General features: G+C 40.4%; 1 protein-coding gene across 1 annotated transcript in view; it reads left to right on the top strand.

Annotated features, from left to right (window-relative positions):
• The window catches only part of LOC107745269 (myosin light chain kinase, smooth muscle-like), an 82,792-nt gene that overhangs the window by 29,621 nt on the left and 38,798 nt on the right, over positions 1 to 14,373 (top strand). The window contains exons 3-7 of the mRNA XM_016559118.1: positions 6,733 to 6,940; positions 11,102 to 11,147; positions 11,655 to 11,820; positions 11,897 to 12,062; positions 12,465 to 12,486. Coding sequence (XP_016414604.1) covers positions 6,733 to 6,940; positions 11,102 to 11,147; positions 11,655 to 11,820; positions 11,897 to 12,062; positions 12,465 to 12,486 — 608 coding nt within the window. The remainder of the gene's footprint in view (positions 1 to 6,732; positions 6,941 to 11,101; positions 11,148 to 11,654; positions 11,821 to 11,896; positions 12,063 to 12,464; positions 12,487 to 14,373) is intronic.

Genomic DNA, 14,373 nt, shown 5'->3' on the forward strand with positions numbered 1-14,373 from the left:
TCTGCCGCTGATGAACTGATTGGCACCAGCTGTGACTCATCAGCTCCCCTATTTAGTGTTGCTGTGTCTGCTCAGTCTTTGTCAGATCGTTTTGGTTCTCATTAGAGATGCACCGATCGATCGGCCAGGGATCGGAATCGGCCGATTTTCCTCATGATCGGCCCGGATCGGTGATCGGTTTTGGATCACTCCTTTATTGATGTTTACAATCGACAGGTAAGTTCTCCTGGTAGCACCAGGAGGCGCTCCTAGGAGGAGGGGTACTGTCACAGTTCGCAAGTTCACTGGCTAGTCTGTCTGTCTGCTGTGCGCGTCTGCCGCTGATGAACTGATTGGCACCAGCTGTGACTCGTCAACTCCCCTATTTAGTGTTGCTGTGTCTGCTCAGTCTTTGTCAGATCGTTTTGGTTCTTATTAGAGATGCCCCGATCGATCGGCCAGGGATCGGAATCGGCCGATTTTCCTCATGATCGGCCCGGATCGGTGATCGGTTGGTCAGTCTCACTTCTTTCCGATTTCGAGCCGATCCGTTTTGTTACCAGCGGCACAGCACACTAATGAAAAATCTGAATCGGCCAAGAAAATTGCAATTGATGCATCTCTAGTTCTCATGTCATGTTTTTCTGTGTTCTCTGTGTTCCCATTTCTGTCTGGATTAACTTTGCCGTCTCAGTTCTGGATCATCTCTTGGACTTATTTCGGAGGTTGGTCTATCCATTGCAGTCCCTGCGCTACCGAGGAACACTCCTGCCATCTGCACCCATGACATCTGACTCCTTGCTGTGTTTGTTTCACCTTTTTTCCCTAATGAACTGTTATCACTGCCTTCCGATACTGATGCAGAATAGTAGTCTAGCGCATTTCACACAGGCTGCTAGATTCACTTTCGCCAGAAAGTCGTGTATGCCTAAGGTTAAAAATAAATGACGTTTATAGTGAATGCCCCTATAAATGGTCTTATTTTTACGATTTAGTTTTAATCCAAAAATGATGCGTGTGCTAAGTGAGTGACCATCAAAGATCACACAACAGAATTGTGCTCTCTCTCTCTCTCTCTCCCTACCGTTAAGTAACTTGTGCATTGTTTTACTTACTTGTTTTTGACATATCCGACCGAACTACAAACTTTCCAGTGATGTCTATTTAGAAAGATATATTACTTGACAAACCTCGCGCATCTGCGCCGCCGCGCGCGCAATCCACTCAGTTGTTTTACTTACTTGTTTTTGACATATCTGACCGAACTACAAACTTTCCAGTGATGTCTGTGAGAAAGATATATTCACTCGACAAGCTCGCACATCTGCGCCGCCGCGCGCTCAATCCACTCAGCGTGCTTTATCAGCTAGCACACATCAGCTATACAGGCGTTAATACTGAATGTTTAACATTATATTCATTGCATACATATACTTCATAGTAGACATCCTTAACTCCTTTCTGCTGTCTGTTGTTCTGTTGTCGGTGTTTCTTTGTTTGAATATGGCGCTTATCACATGCTGTGTGGTATCGGCGTTTGGTATCGGGGCATTTTAACGAGTACGAGTACGAGTACAGGAGACCAGTATCGGTGCATCCCTAGTTAAGTGTAGGATTTGGTGTAAGTGATACGATATTTGCAAACACAACAAAGCATTAACCATTTAGCGCCACTTACCAGACATTTATTTTCTGAACTGCCATGATAGGTACAACAACCAACGTAATAAAACGTTTTCAGATTCACCTTCATGTGGGCAATTCATGATTGTTGCGAAATGTCCAACGAGCAATGTGATATCATTTTGCAGAAATGTTGCCTAAAACTAAAAGAAAGGATGCCTAAAACTATTCTTTTGCTGCCTTGCAAACACTCGTAAAAGGCAAACGGTTCAGTAAATGCAAGTCTAGTTGCTACTCATAATAGTCAGATTGCACTTCATTCATAAAGTCTGTGAGTGGATTGTTTATCAGAGTGTGTGGCATGTGTACATTACTAAATGGATAGCTCAGAACACACTAAATTGAGCATATAGTGACTCTCTTATTATATGTGGTTGGTAGCTATGTAAGAATGTGCTATGTAAAATTTTGGCTGTATTTTAGTAACAGCAGGTCATTAGTGAATATTTGTCTGAGGCCCCATAATGAGAGCCAGGTGGAACATCCCCAATACTGACTTCAGATCAGCCCAGAGCACCTCCGAACTCTGCATGGAACATCCACATCTCCTGACTCCAGAATTCATCAACATTGTTTTGGTTGAGCAGTTGTCATCATGTTTAGATTACAAACAACAAGAAGTGGCTGTCATTGAAAAACAAATTATATCCCATAAAAAGCATGCAAAGACAAACATTAAAAAAAAAAAAAAAACCCAGCTGGACGTTCTCTGCATTGTGTCTCGGTTTGGCTTCTAGATGATCTTGTGAGTGGCCTCTGAGCATGTCTGAGCTGTCTGATGTTCAGTTCTGGGCAGCACTTTAAAGGGCTCTTTAAAAGATGCGTGGGTTTTGTTGAGTATGTGGTCTTGTCTTAATCTGTTGCTGTTGTGTTTGCATGTACACATACAGTGTTCCCAGAAAAAGTATTTGAACACTTAAGTCACAATGTATTACTATCAATGCACTAGCCTCTGTACATATTCTTGTATGTACTGAGGGTGTATTTAATAGTGTTTGCTGAGGTTTGCTCATAGCTATAATACAGTATGAGCATAACTGTTATACTTGGGGTTCATTATTTTAACCCACCCCTAACCCTAATTAATCAACTTCAGCATGTAACTCTTCCTGCACTGTTCTACCAGACATAAATTAACTATAACAACCACTTGCATGACGTCATTAACAACCAACATGGTTCAAATGATGGATGTGCAACAAAGCTACTATGGATTCAGGAAATAGTTGTGAGCTAGTTAATTCCTTCAATGTGCATTGTACTGTGTTGCATAAGCATTGAGTTACATTGTTGCTTTTACCCTGGAAACACACTAGCAACCACATAGTAGCGCCTATACCAACCACCCAGGGTTATGTTTCCTGTATTACCAATATAGTCCAACAGTTCTGTATTTGCAAACAGCGTGACAAAGTTGTTGTTGGAAGTATAGTTTCTAATTAGTATGACATGTGGTTTTAAATAGATCAGGCAAAGCAAATTTAGCAAGCTAACGTGTACAATCTGTATCTTTCGTTCCATATATATGCAAATTTTATTTTACATCTTTTAGTTTTTGCATATGAGTGCATATAAGTCCCTGGGAAATCCCAATGAATAACTTAAGAGGGATCTCACAATGAAATCATAAATCATATCATAATATCATACATGAAGTCATACATGGAAATAAACCAAAACAACAGAGAACAGAAATAGCAAAGTAGTCCTCAGATTTCATGTTCATTATTCACAGCAATAATCTGACTTTAATTAAATCTCAGACTGATTAATTCAAAAAATATTACTCCACCACCTGCTTTAACATCATTGGAGACAAGTTCTATTGTTGAACCAACATGATTCAAGCCACGAATGTGTGACAAATTTACTATGGTTTCAGGAAACAGTCATAGCTAGTTAATTTCTCCAACGATGCGTCATACTTGGTACTTAAGCAGCGGAAACACACTCCAGATCAATTGGCTGTGAGTTTAGTTTGTGCAAACACCACTCACATTTTCTTCATAAAAATCACAATGAGAATTCGCTTCATATGTGAATACACTGTGAATGCAATAGTATCCTCTTTGTGTCTGGCCTAACTGAAGACTTGTGCCCTACTTGTGATGTTAGTATGAATTGTGTGAGAGAAAACAAACAAAAAAAGCAAAGTTTCTGTGCAAAAAAAAAAAAAACCTGTGTTTTTCTTCCCCTCAGCATCGGATGTGAGTCCTGCTGGATTTTTGAGTTAGAGCTCCTGACCACAAGTCTCAGAGTAAAGACTTCAAACTGAGAGAGTGTACACAAGAAAAAGCAGCAGCCGACATAGAGGAAATACCAGCGCTACTCTGATTTAATAGATATTTCACAGCTAATATTGCTATTTTTGGGCAAATCTGCACTAAAGTGGACCTGTCACCGAGATGTAACTTTTGACTGAAAGGAAGAGAGGCCAGTCTTGACGTGCTCCTAGAAACACTTGCTGTATGGTAAAGTTTTTCTTCTAAAGTTTTTTTTAGCATTGGAATTTTGGAAGGGCATCTGGAATCAATCTGTTGTCTAAGCCATCGAACCGTATACATTTGTATATTCAATCTGAAATCCATTGCAGCTTGCAGTAGTTAGCAGTTTCCTCTGAATTGTGTTTTTGCCTGTGAAGTAGATGTGCGGTACTGCTGATTTACAGACAGAGAGGAAGATTGTGTTTCATGATTTTATTCTGGTCTCCTACCAGTGCACAATGTTAAACAATTTCACTGAGATCTGTGGAAATGATACATGCCAACATTGGTAAAAGAGAGGCTGAATGGAGAGGGATTATCCAAACGGTGTCCTTATTAGACAGGGTCAGCACACAGATTTGTAATGGTTGATAGAGCCAAGAGAAAACAAACAGAAAGAGATCAATGAAGTGAACAGGAGAGAGTCTGAGTTCTGGAGCACTTCACAAGAAGCACAGTTGTACCGCTCCCATAATGACTCAGGCATTTGTGTTCATTCTTTTATAGACGGATCAGGTGCTCTTTTCATCATGCTGATCTATAACGGATAGACATTTCAATGCTGTAAAAGACAAAGACTTCTCAGGATGAATGAAAATAATGCATGATTAGTGGTGGTGCATGCTAAGGCAAGTTCAGTGCTAATTTTGCTAAGCAAAGTTTTTCATAAATTATGTAAATGTTATCCTAAAGGACAAATTACATCTTTTCTGGAATCAAAAGATCATCTTCTCAGAACATCTTCGCCACTGAGTAATATATATACGGTTGCATTATTTTTACCATACAGACATGCCCTTACAGTGTACTTATCTAAGAAAGTATCGGGTAATATAAGGTAACTGCATGGGCTACAGTTAAGTTTTGGGGTAGGTTCAGAGTTAGTACCAAGTTATTAACCAGTTATTGTAATCACTATAATAAGTACATATTATGTGCATGTGGAACAGGACTGTAAAATAAAGTGCTACCGTATTACCCAATTCTAAGGTGCCCAATTATGCTTTTGGAGGGCCAGCGTGTTGCATCTTTTGGATTACAGCAAACATCCAGGCCCATCTGAATGCAGAAAAATGAAGGCAACAAGGCACATACGAATCTAATGATGGTGACACTTCCTGTCTACAGAGATACCTTCATCTGATCACATTTCAAAGGCAGCATAGATGTCGGCTTTCCTTCACTGTCGATAATATCCCACTATCCTGTGCATTTGAGTCTGTGACTTGAGCTAAGAAATAAAATGGAATCTGAAAGTTGCACTCGGTGGACATTTTGTGTGTAATGTATGCTTTTAACTAACTTTTGATTTAATTTCGAGAAAGAAATTAGAGCTGTAGTAATTTAATAATAATTTAGTTATCACCAACAGTCTCCCCATTTAGTATTAGACCATTATACTGCCTCAGAAGCCTGTCCGAGTTTAGGGAGGCACCTTCAGATGTAAACACTGTCTGTCATTGCCTGATAGGGCAGCAAGGCAACAAATCAGCTGCCTAAGCTTTCAGATGCAGCCTTGGATTACAACAAAACTCCATGATGTGTTGTAGCAGGCTGGAGCTAAACTCTGAAAGACTTTGGCCCTCCAGGAGCTGGATTGGGCACTTATTACCACAGTACAATATCCAACAGTCCATTGTAGAAATCCTACAATGGTTCATTTTTGCACTTATTATAATCATGAAAGCTTTATGACAGAAAGAGAGGTGCTGCAAATTGGTATGAAGTTTTTCTTGTTCATCACACATCACTCACACACACACACACACACACACACACAGCGCTCTCAGGAAATAATTAAGAGAACTCTCTGCTGTTTGGTCTATAAGCAGGGCAATGCTGATAATCAGTTACTGAGTAACTAATAATGAAGGTTGTTCCCGTTTCTGTTCACTGGTTTTTAAGCATGTCCAGAATGCTTTTCATATTTGTCTCACTGAACCTTTTAATTATGGAACGGTATTGGCTTGCTTTACACACCCAGTAGCTTCCTTTGGTCAGACACAAGAATGCTCACTCGTTTGCTTGGACAGTCATGTTGACTAATTACTGCTCATCTAATTACTGAGTTTATGTGGTTGTATGCAGAGAAAGACATAGTTACCTGTATGCATGTTTCTACTAATCTGATATTTTTTTGGAGTCTTTATCTCTTAAAGGATTAGTTTACTTCCAGAGTAAAAATTTCCTGATAATTTATTCACCCCCATGTCATCCAAGATGTTCATGTCTTTCTGTCTTCAGTCGCAAAGAAATTAAGGTTTTTGAGGAAAATATTACAATATTATATTTTTCTCCATATAATGGACTTAAATGGAGGCCAACGGGTTGAAGGTCCAGATTGTAGTTTCAATGCAGCTTCAAAGGGCTCGACATGATCCCAGCCGAGGAATAAGGGTCTTATCTTGCGAAACGATCTGTCATTTAAAAAAAAAAAAAAACATTTATATGCTTTTTAACCACAAATGCACGTCTTTTTATTCTGAATATACCCTTTATATCTTTTTATTCCACAATAAAGATTTCCTGATAATTTACTCACCCCCATGTCATGTTCATGCCTTTCTTTCTATGTGATCTCTGTCAGGTACGTGGTTTTCCAGAGCCCCAGGTTTGCTGGTTTAGGAATGGGAAGCTACTGGTAGCAGGAGATCATTATTCTATGGAACAAAGTGCTCGTGGGACCTTTAGTCTGGCAGTCCAGGAAGTCCAGGATGAGGATGGAGGATGTTACACATGTGAGGCGGTCAATGATGCTGGGAGCCGCCAGGTTACCGTGGAGATCATTGTGGAAGGTAAAGCATCACCATGATGGGCTTCAGGTTTATCTTGAATGGGTGGTCTACAAAGATCAGAGTCAATGGTCAGTGTTAGGGTTATAAAATAATCTATGCTGTAGATTAAGCAAAAAAAAAAAAAAGATAAGAAGTCTTTAGAGAATATGTTGAATTAAGTTTATTTGTTGTACCGCATTGGATAATATGTTCATGATAATATAATAACGGGCACCAATTAAGCTTTTTTATTGTAAAAATAAATAAATAAATAAAAATAATGGACTTACAATAACAACATCATAGTTACCATATTTATAATACTATTTGCAGCTCCTCATGAAGCCTCAGGAGCTGAAAGGCACAATTTAAAGAGACAGGAACTAAAACAGAGCGTTTCAGACAGAGGGTGAAAAGAGGTGCTACAGCAATGTAGCAAGCATACGTAAAGCATAACAACAAAATGTAGTAATAACCAAATGTAGATCTTATGTAAAAACAAGAAACTGCCACTGAGGTGCGATAACTTTAATTCAACAGATATTCTCTGAAAACAATGTATCTTGTTTTAAGGATATTTAGATAGTTTACTGTCTTTTTGTAACGGTAGCTCTGCTAAGATGAAGCACATGATGCAAGGGTAATCCAAAACAGTCTTTAATCATAAATCCACAGGAGGACAAACAAGAAATCCAGGAACAGACCAGAACAGCAAAGCAAAGCATAACCAATGTTAATAACCGGCAACTGAAAGAACAGAACGCGGAGTATTTATACATACACAAGAAAGGGACTAATGACTAATTAACAGGACACAGGTGAACAGAATGAACTAATCAAGGGAACTAAGGAAAACTAGGTCAAACAGGGCAGACAGAAAACTGACAGACAAAGCATACATGTAACATTTCATCCCCTCCCCGGGAAGGCGCGTCCTCATGCCGCATAGAGTCCAACTGAGGAGGGAGGGCGGGGATTCTAGAGGAAGGCGTAGAGAAGGAGAAAGGCAGGGACTGGGAGAAGGTGATTACGGGAGGAACCATGGTGAAGACGGAGGGAGGAGCAAGGAGCAGGAGGAGCCAGGTGGAGATCCAGAGACCAGCCAGGATGGTGGCCCATGGTGGAGTCGCCGGAGGGAGGAGCCATGGTGCAGTTAGGACTGGCTACACCAGGGGGCCGACTGACGGAGACGGAGCCGCTGGAGGTGGAGACCCAGGTTAAGCCGAGCAGACGGAGAGCCAGGGCGACACCCAAAGTCCAGAGGGCCAAGGCAGAGCTGACAGCTCAGGCAACCGAGGCGAGGATCCGGAAGACCGCGGATGAGCCGGAGTGACAGAGGACGAAGGCGGAGCCAGAGGGAAGGAGGAGCCTGACAGAGCCAGAGGGATAGAGTGAAGAGGCAAAGTCGGAGGAGTGGAGTCCTAAGGTCGCGAATGGTCGACGACTGACCAAGGTGGAGCCGGAGAGACGAGGGAACCCGGTGGAGCCAGTGGGATGATGGACCATGGTGGAGACGAGGGAGCTAAGAGCCAAGGCAGAGCCGATGGGTCGGAGGACCGAGGTGGAGTACAGGGCTCAGAGGCTGGAGGCGGAGATAGGGGATCCTCACGCCTGGGTGGAGCTGGAGACTGGAAGGCCCAAGGTGGATCAGAGCGCCCAGATGGCGCTGACTGAGGGTAAGCTGAGGGACTGACAGGAACCAGTGGAGACAAGGCTGAGGAATTGGCTGGCATAAGAGGAGGTGGGAGAGGGAACTTAAGAGTCATAGGGAGCTCAGGAGACGGAGAAGAGCTGGACGGAACCAGCGGAGACTCAGGAGACACAGAAACACAGGGGATCACCTCCACAACCCAGTCAATAAGATCATCCTCAAAAATGTCCAAAAGTTCCTCAGAATATTGTCCAGTGTCCAGCTGCAGCTCACCCTCAGCGGCAGGAGTGTGAGTGGGGCTTCCCTCCAAGCCCTCGATCTCCACCAAAACTCCCTCGGGGACAGGCGATGTTGCTGGCTCACGCACCTGGTCAGACGAATCTAGAGGCTCAGGTTCCAGGGCAATTTCGGGTCAGTCGCAGATTCTTGCGCTGGCTCTCGTGTTGCGGCACGATCAGGCTCTCCATCTGCAGTGGGCTCAGGCAATTTCTCTGTGCAGCAGGATGACTGCTGGCTGGTCTCTGGTTCAGGAGTGGGGCTGGAGATGTCTTCCTCAGTGGGGCAGACGGAGAAATACAGTCCATTTTCCTCAAGCACCCACTCCCCAAAAGTGGCAAAACTCCCTCGAGGACTATCCCCAGACAGCTTTGCCTTGGACGAGGTGTTCAGTCCGACATAATAAAATGTACATAGGCAGCTGTCTGGGTAATGAGTTAGATGGATGAGGTCTAGAAAGTTCCTTGTGTGGTCCTCGAGGGAGCGATCCCCTTGTTCAAGGGAGCATAACAGCGGGGGGAAAACAAAAGGCAAGGGAAACAGACAAGTCCTCTGCACCTGTGTTGCAGCCTGGAATTAAACCACACCATGCTGGTTTCGTCTGGCCAGAGGAGAACTGGCCCCCGGACTGAGCCTGGTTTCTCCCAAGGTTTTTTTCTCCATTTCTGTCACCGATGGAGTTTTGGTTCCTTGCCACTGTCGCCTCTGGCTTGCTCAGTTGGGGGACGCTTGACTGATTCACACTATTGGAAGAAAGCTGAACTGGATGATGACATCACTGAATCATCAATGAACTGACTTTAGCTGGAAATGACTCTTTGTTATTGTCTTTTTGCATTATTGACAAACTATTTTGCTGTTTGAAACTGTAAAGCTGCATTGACACAATCAGTATTGTATAAAGCGCTATACCAGTGATCCTCAAATCTGGCTCGCGAGATCCACTTTCCTGCAGCGGTTAGCTCTATCCTAATCAAACACACCTGAGTTTGCTAATCAATGTCTTCAGGATCAGTCGAAAATAACAGGTAGGTTTGTTTGATTATAGGGTTGGAGCTAAACTCTGCAGGAAATTGGATCTCGCGAGCCAGATTTGAGGATCACTGCGCTATACAAATAATGCCGAGTTCACACTGCACGATTTTAGCCCGATTTTTCACTCGCCGACAGGGAAGGTAGTTTGCGGACCAGACAGAGCTGTCGGCAATTCTTCCTATTGTGAAGTCATGCAGTGTGAAACCCCCTGTCGCCGATCCATCGTGCAATGTGAACACAGCAGCAACTGAATGCTACCCCAGATAGTCACGCAGTGTGAAAACAACGGCGATCCGATGAGTTTGAAAATCGTGCAGTGTGAACTCGGCATAAAGGTGACTTGACTTGACTTGACTAATTAACAGGACACAGGTGAACAGAATTAACTAATCAAGGGAACTAAGGGAAACTAGGTCAAACAGAGCAGACAGAAAACAGACAGACAAAGCATACATGTAACACTTGTGTCTTGCGTTATTACACAAAATGTACAGCATGATCTTTTATGAGGATTTTTTTTCTTGGAGCTTGACTTTTTAAATCACTTTCTTTCACTGTTTGACAAAGAGAAGCTTGGACATTCTGTACCAATTCCACAGTTCCACAGAAGAAAGAAAGTTATACAGACTTTTGGGTGAACTGTTCCTTTAACATTTTATTGTAACAGTTGAATACAGATGTTCCTAGAGACTGTCTGTTCATATTCCTATATTGACGTGAATAATCTCAGTACAAGAAACACAAATTACACCACACTGCATACTTCAGCAGAAAGCCTGTACATACTACAGCATAAACACTAAACTGTACATTATTCTAATACAGTTTTCTTTGCAGTTTACCCTACAGTGCATATACTCAAAAGTTTACATTATAGTGTATACTGCATTTCTCATTTTACACTCTTTTTCCTACAGTAAACATGTCCACATTTAGAGATGCAGCACTACATCTGTACTGATTTACAGACTAATAAATTCTTAATAAACTTCCATCGGCATACTTCACAGAAACACAAACATATGGAGCCGTTCAAGTACTTTACAACTAGCAACAGATAATAGCATGCAGCTCAAGCCATGTTTATGAAGGAAGGAGAAATAGAGAAAGATGAGAGGGGAAATAATATCTGCTTTTAATGTAATGAATTCTGTGTGTTTATGGATAAGTGTATACTTTGTATTTGGAGTATCATGATTATCTTTTTCCATCCCACACAGGAAATGCAGGAAAAAAATACAGTCTTACTTCCTCCAACAGAGCAGGGTGAGATACATACTGCCTGAAAAAGGACACGTCATGCATGAATATGAAATACACAACGTACCATATCCTTTTGGTAATGAGTATACCCTGTTTAACCTGATATACATACAGTATATATATATATATATATATATATGAATCACAACAATAAATTTGATTTAAAGCAAAAAACCATTGACTACTACAAGACATTATCACTAAAATTAATTTGGAAAAATTTGTGATTTTAACTTCTATATTCTATTGTGACCATATGAGGAAAATCCTACTATAGTAGGATTCTGGAAGTTAAAATAAAACAAAAAACATCTGCCAAAATTTGATAAGCGAATGAAATCTCTGTCAAATTTGCAATTTAATCAACATTTTGGCCATTTTGTAGACATAATTTACCAATTTTAAAAGAAAGACTTACCAGAAACAGCAAATTAATGTAATGAATTATATTACTGCATTTGGTCCTGTGAATTAATAGTGTGACATACGTTTTCTCTCCTCTGTCTCCAGTGGATCTCTGGGTGTCCCTGCAATAGAGAATAGACCCAGTATCTGGGGTGAAAGCCCCCCAAAGTTTGTGACTAAACCTTCTCGCCTGTATCTCAAAGTGGGACAGAGTGGCAAATTCTCAGCCAAGATCACGGGACGACCCCAGACACTGGTGCAGTGGTATAAGGTGAGACACGATTAAATAATATCTCAAATCACAGGTTGAGCCATAATATATCCATTCCCTGCATTTCCTCTGTCAGGCAGAAGAGAAGATCCAGCAGTCCGATCACTATAACATGTTTGAGAGGCCAGGAATGCATTTCCTGGAGATTCGCCACATGTGCTCAGAGGACGCTGGTGTGTACACTTGTCTGGTGGCCAACAGTGCCGGGAAAGCCTCTGCAACCGCCGAACTTATTGTTCAAGGTAACACAGAAGGATCGATGGATAGAGAAACGTGATAAAGATGTGGGGCTATTTCTCAAGGGCCCTCTTTTTTTCACATTTTGCCCTCTTTTGCAAAGTAATTTGTAAATGGAGAATTAAATCTCATTATTTCAGCTTTATTTCTCACAGTTGCAAATTTCTCATTGTTTGGATAGTAGCTCCATCTCACAATTGCAACAAAATAGGGCCATCATTTGAGACTTGTGCCTTGGGTCCTTGTTGGACCATAATCCATCTTTGGTAACAGAATGTCCCAAAGATGTCAAAGCAATAACTACAGTATATGGGTTTCATTAATGTCTTAATGTTATCCAGTTCAGCTAAATAGCTCACAGTTCAGATTCTGAAGTTCTCAAAGTTTATTCTGTTGTTCTTTTGCAGATGGAGACACTGAAACAGTCACGTAAGTGAAGAGCTTTTATTTAGTCCTTTCAATTACAGTTTGCACTAACATAAAGTTACAACAAAATACCAAATTTACAAGACAAGACAGAATCTAGTATTTTATAGTGTTTTTTTTTCTTCTGATAAATATTTCAAAAATCTTTTTAATCTACACAATGAATCATATAACTGCCATCAACTTGGTGGGCAAATTTCAAAGTTCTTAATAATCGTAAAAATGTTTTCTGTACGCAAAATATAATTTTTTATTATTATTTATTTATTTATTTTATTTTACTTTTTACTTTACTCATGTGTGGCCTATATGACTTTAAGAGTGATTCACTCTAGTCTGCAATCTGGGTTTTCAATCTTTGAAATGATCGATGAAATGACCACCAAATATGATGCCACATTATTGAGTTTGTAAATATAATTTTATATTGCAATAATTTCACATTCAATCTTCAAATTAATATAGAAACAACATAAAGACAATATTTGTTTAATGGCATCTTTTTATGACTGAAGGCAAATATCACTAATACCAATATTGCTGATGTCTCTGATATTTTTCTTTCTAATATTTAACCATTGACTAGCCATTCAACATTACAGTATAATTGAGAGCTATCAATATTAAAATTAAAAAATAACTTTTAATTTAAGTGAATTTATATTTATATTTAAATTCACTTAAATTAAAAGTTATTTTTTAATGTTAATGTTAATATATATATATATACAGGTACATCTAAAAAAATTAGAATATCATGAAAAAGGTCAATATTTTTTGTCACTCATTTCAGAAAGTGAAACCCAAATTTCAGTGTCTCAGAAAATTAGAATATTGTGAAAAAGTTAAATATTGGAAAGTCATGGTGTCACACCCTAATCAGCTAATTACCTCAAAACACCAGCAAAGGTTCCCTGAACCTTTAAATGATCTCTCAGTCTGGGTCAGTAGGCTACACAATCATGGGGAAGACTGCTGATTGACAGATGTCCAGAAGACAGTCATTGACACCCTCCACAAGGAGGGTAAGCCACAAAAGTTCACAGAGTGCTGTATCGGTTGTTCACAGAGTGCTGTATCCAAGCATATTCATAGAAAGTTGAGTGGAAGGAAAAAGTGTGGTAGGAAAAGGTGCACCAGCAATGACAGAACTGGAGAGGATTTGCAAGGAGGAATGGCAGAGGATCCCCAAGTCCAGGTGTGAAAAACTTGTTGCATTTTTCCCAAAAAGACTCATGGCTGTATTGGATCAAAAGGGTGCTTCTACTAAATACTGAGTAAAGGGTCTGAATACTTAGGACCATGTGATGTTTCAGTTTTTCTTTTTTAATAAATCTGCAAAAATGTCAACAATTCTGTGTTTTTCTGTCAATATGGGGTGCTGTGTGTACATTAATGAGGAAAAAAAATTAACTTAAATGATTTTAGCAAATGGCTGCAATATAACAAAGAGTGAAAAATTTAAGGGGGTCTGAATACTTTCCGTACCCACTGTATATATATATATATATATTCACATAAACCCATTATAATAAATGTCATATTTACCTGTGCCCTTCAGCAAGTAGAAAATATGCAGAAACTGAATAAAGTTAAATCCTAAATTAATGTATCATTGTGAGAGGTAGGGTATCACCAAAGTGTGGGTTGCTTCACAAACCGAGTCCAGGCTGAGATCAAGCCTCAAATGTCTTTTTAATCATCAACTCCAAACTCCAAAACTTATAACAGAGGCAAAACTCTTCCAGCTTCTCTCAACACACTCTAACAAAAGAGAACGCCAGTCACTTTGTTCCCAGCTCATCACCAGCTTTTCTCCTTCACTCACAAAAGCTGTGAGTGACTGTCTATGACACACCCTCTCACAATGCCACATTAAATAGAGATGAA

The sequence above is a fragment of the Sinocyclocheilus rhinocerous genome, unplaced genomic scaffold, assembly GCF_001515625.1.
Source record: "Sinocyclocheilus rhinocerous isolate Xijiao unplaced genomic scaffold, SAMN03320098_v1.1 scaffold887, whole genome shotgun sequence".
NCBI classification, from domain to species: domain Eukaryota; kingdom Metazoa; phylum Chordata; class Actinopteri; order Cypriniformes; family Cyprinidae; genus Sinocyclocheilus; species Sinocyclocheilus rhinocerous.